This window comes from Meleagris gallopavo, chromosome 17 (assembly GCF_000146605.3).
Source record: "Meleagris gallopavo isolate NT-WF06-2002-E0010 breed Aviagen turkey brand Nicholas breeding stock chromosome 17, Turkey_5.1, whole genome shotgun sequence".
In the NCBI taxonomy this organism is placed as follows: Eukaryota; Metazoa; Chordata; class Aves; order Galliformes; family Phasianidae; genus Meleagris; species Meleagris gallopavo.
The window spans coordinates 704,789-707,373 of record NC_015027.2 but is presented as its reverse complement, the minus strand read 5'-3'; the positions used below and the strand labels follow the sequence as shown (position 1 = coordinate 707,373).

The window sequence follows — 2,585 nt, the reverse complement described above, 5'->3', positions numbered from 1 at the left end:
GCCCGCGGGGCTCTGCCGTCACTGCCGCAGCTCCGCCCCGCGCCGCTGCCCGCGCGCACTTCAGTTCCGGTCAGAAAACTTAATAACAAACACCCGCTGTGGTACGAAGTCAGGCGCTGAGTTTGATTCGGGTCCGTGCGGGACGGCGCGGCACTGCACGGCGCACCGCCGGCTGGGGACGTGGAACCGGGCTGGGACCGCATCCCGCCGGCACGGGGCCGGCACAGTGCGTTCGGAAAGCATCGCTGGTTCGGCCCTGCCGTGTGAGAGCTCCTCGGCGCCGGGATGGCGCTGCGGACTGGAGTGCGGCCGTTGCTGGAGAGCAGCTCTTCAAAGCAGCGTGCGTTCCTTCTAACTATTTACTACGAAAATAAAGGTTTAAATGACCGGAGTGAGATCTGTTTTGGCTTCGGGCAAACGCTACCAGAGGTTTACTGCGTTCTTTACCGGGTAATAAAGAAGCTATTTTTCCCTTTGTCAAGGGAAAAGTTTTCCATCGCTTTTCCCTCTGTTATATTAAAAAGCACTGAAATCTGAAGCAAAGAAAGGCAGTGATGAGTCAGCTACTGCCTCTCTGCTGGTCTCATGTGATGGCTGCAACGTTTCTCCCTCGCATTTTAAGAGCAAAACCAACACTCCTCAGGAGCACATGGAGAGATGAGACACAGCTCTGCTGGATGTTTTATTACATAGCCTGTCAGTTTTAAAAAAATCAAATACACTTAAAGGATTTTCTACTCATTTGTTTTTACAGTCACACACCTACTGTGTTTGAACATGCAAAGGAACCAGTAGCTCTCACTCCGTTCTTCAGTCGGCCGAGCAGCTTATGCCAGGTGAACAACGAACCGCATCACTGCGTGTACACTTTGGTGATATCGATGCACTTTCCTTCAGGAGGATCATAACCAGGAAGTGCTGGCGTATAATCAGGTCCGTCTCTCTCAAAGGGGAACAGCTTCTCGTCCCGTCTGACTGCTGCCTGGTACAGCTCCTCAGATTCCAGGCGCAGTTCTTTTAGTGCCTCTTGCTGAGCTTCTACGAGGCTCCGAATTGCTTCCTTCTCGGCCTTGTCTTGTTGCTGCTTATACAGAGACCACTTTTTCATAAGTAAAATTCTTCTTTCGGTTTCCTCAAATGAAAGAGGAGGAAGGCTTCGCACCCTGATGGGGAGGAGTGTGACACTGTAATAGGGAAAGTGCCCGCAACCCAAAAAGCAAAAAAAACCAACCACCACCACTCACCATACATCTAAGAAAACTCAGAATATATTTCTGTCACACCATGCCTGTCTTGGAGGCTTTCCACAGGCATTCCAACAGCACATTCACATGCCTGTGTTTCAGGTTTTTAGCAGAAACAAATTATATTTACTTTCCACATTTTTCTCAGCAGCACCTCATACAGAGGCTGGCACTGCACTGCAGGGTGGAAAAAGAAGTAGAAGTGTGTTTGCACCACGAATGGAAGCTCAAGGTGACAGGCAGTCTTACTTACCTGTTGCTATCTGAAAACTTCAGTGGGGTTTGAAAATCCTCAATGGGAATCAGTTCTGGAGCAGCTTTTTCCAACTTTTTAATCTTCTTTTTCACACGATCCTTCTGTGCTTGCTCTCTCTTTGGATCCACTTTCTTTTTTTTCTTTGGTTGTGCTCTAGCAAGATAAATAATTACATGAATCACATAATCACTCTCACTCAATCCAATCTAACATCCACTTAATGTTCCTAAGAACTGTTATTTCCCATTGCTTAACGTGGTCCTTAATAGAAGTTCCAGCCATTACCTTTACTCAAGTAAATCAAAGTAGTTGACAGCAGCAGGGGCTGAGAGATTTTCTATAGACAGAGCCATACCTGCCTGAGAAGCCCAACCGTGAGATCCGTGCTACAGCTCAGCATTTCCGACTTGAGGAAATTCCACTGAGATTGAACTGGGATTGGCTCCTGCTAGCTCAGCTCGCAGCAGAGCAGGTAACGTGTTTAGCTACAAGCATTCCTGTCACCTCACATTCAGGAGGTCAGAGGGTGGTTTTACACATCCTTCTAACACTTCCACATTTGGAAGCAAATTCAGGGAGCGAGTATTTCTCTGCTGTTGTGCCTACCACACCAACTGCTGTATGCGACAGCGTGTGCCACGCTCCGCAAAGACAGAGAACCCAACCCTCACAGAGGGCCCACAGGTTACCGGCAGGGGGGCTGGAGCTTCGTGATCCTTGCGGTCCCTTCCAACCCACACCTTTCTACGATTCTATGATTGTCCTTTCTGCCATGCAGATGGGAACTCTGAGCGTCCATAGAGCAGCCAGTAATTTACTGGCCACCCACAAACTCATACTGGAGCAAAAGCACTCCCAGTTCCCACTTTGGTGCTCCAGTGACCACAACAGAGCTGCACACGTGCATAAAGAACCTTCCCGATGCGAAGCGGCCTCTCCGAGGGCAGCTGCTGGCTGGCAGGATGCTTTAAGCCGAATTACATCAAAACAAAACGAGACGCGACGTTCGGCGACGGGTCCGTAAGGCGCCAGCAGGGCGCCGCGCTCACCTCGCGGGCAGCGACGCCGTCCCGGCCAGTACGGCC

The 2,585-nt window shown here is 50.2% G+C and overlaps 1 protein-coding gene across 1 annotated transcript; it reads right to left on the bottom strand.

Annotated features, from left to right (window-relative positions):
* Positions 1-654: 654 nt before the first annotated feature.
* On the bottom strand, positions 655-2,581 carry MRPL40 (mitochondrial ribosomal protein L40; the record flags this gene model as incomplete). Its single annotated transcript, XM_010720228.3, has 3 exons — positions 655-1,163; positions 1,498-1,653; positions 2,550-2,581. Coding segments are annotated over 3 exons (498 nt in total), but the record flags the coding sequence as incomplete, so codon positions are not given.
* Positions 2,582-2,585: the final 4 nt, after the last annotated feature.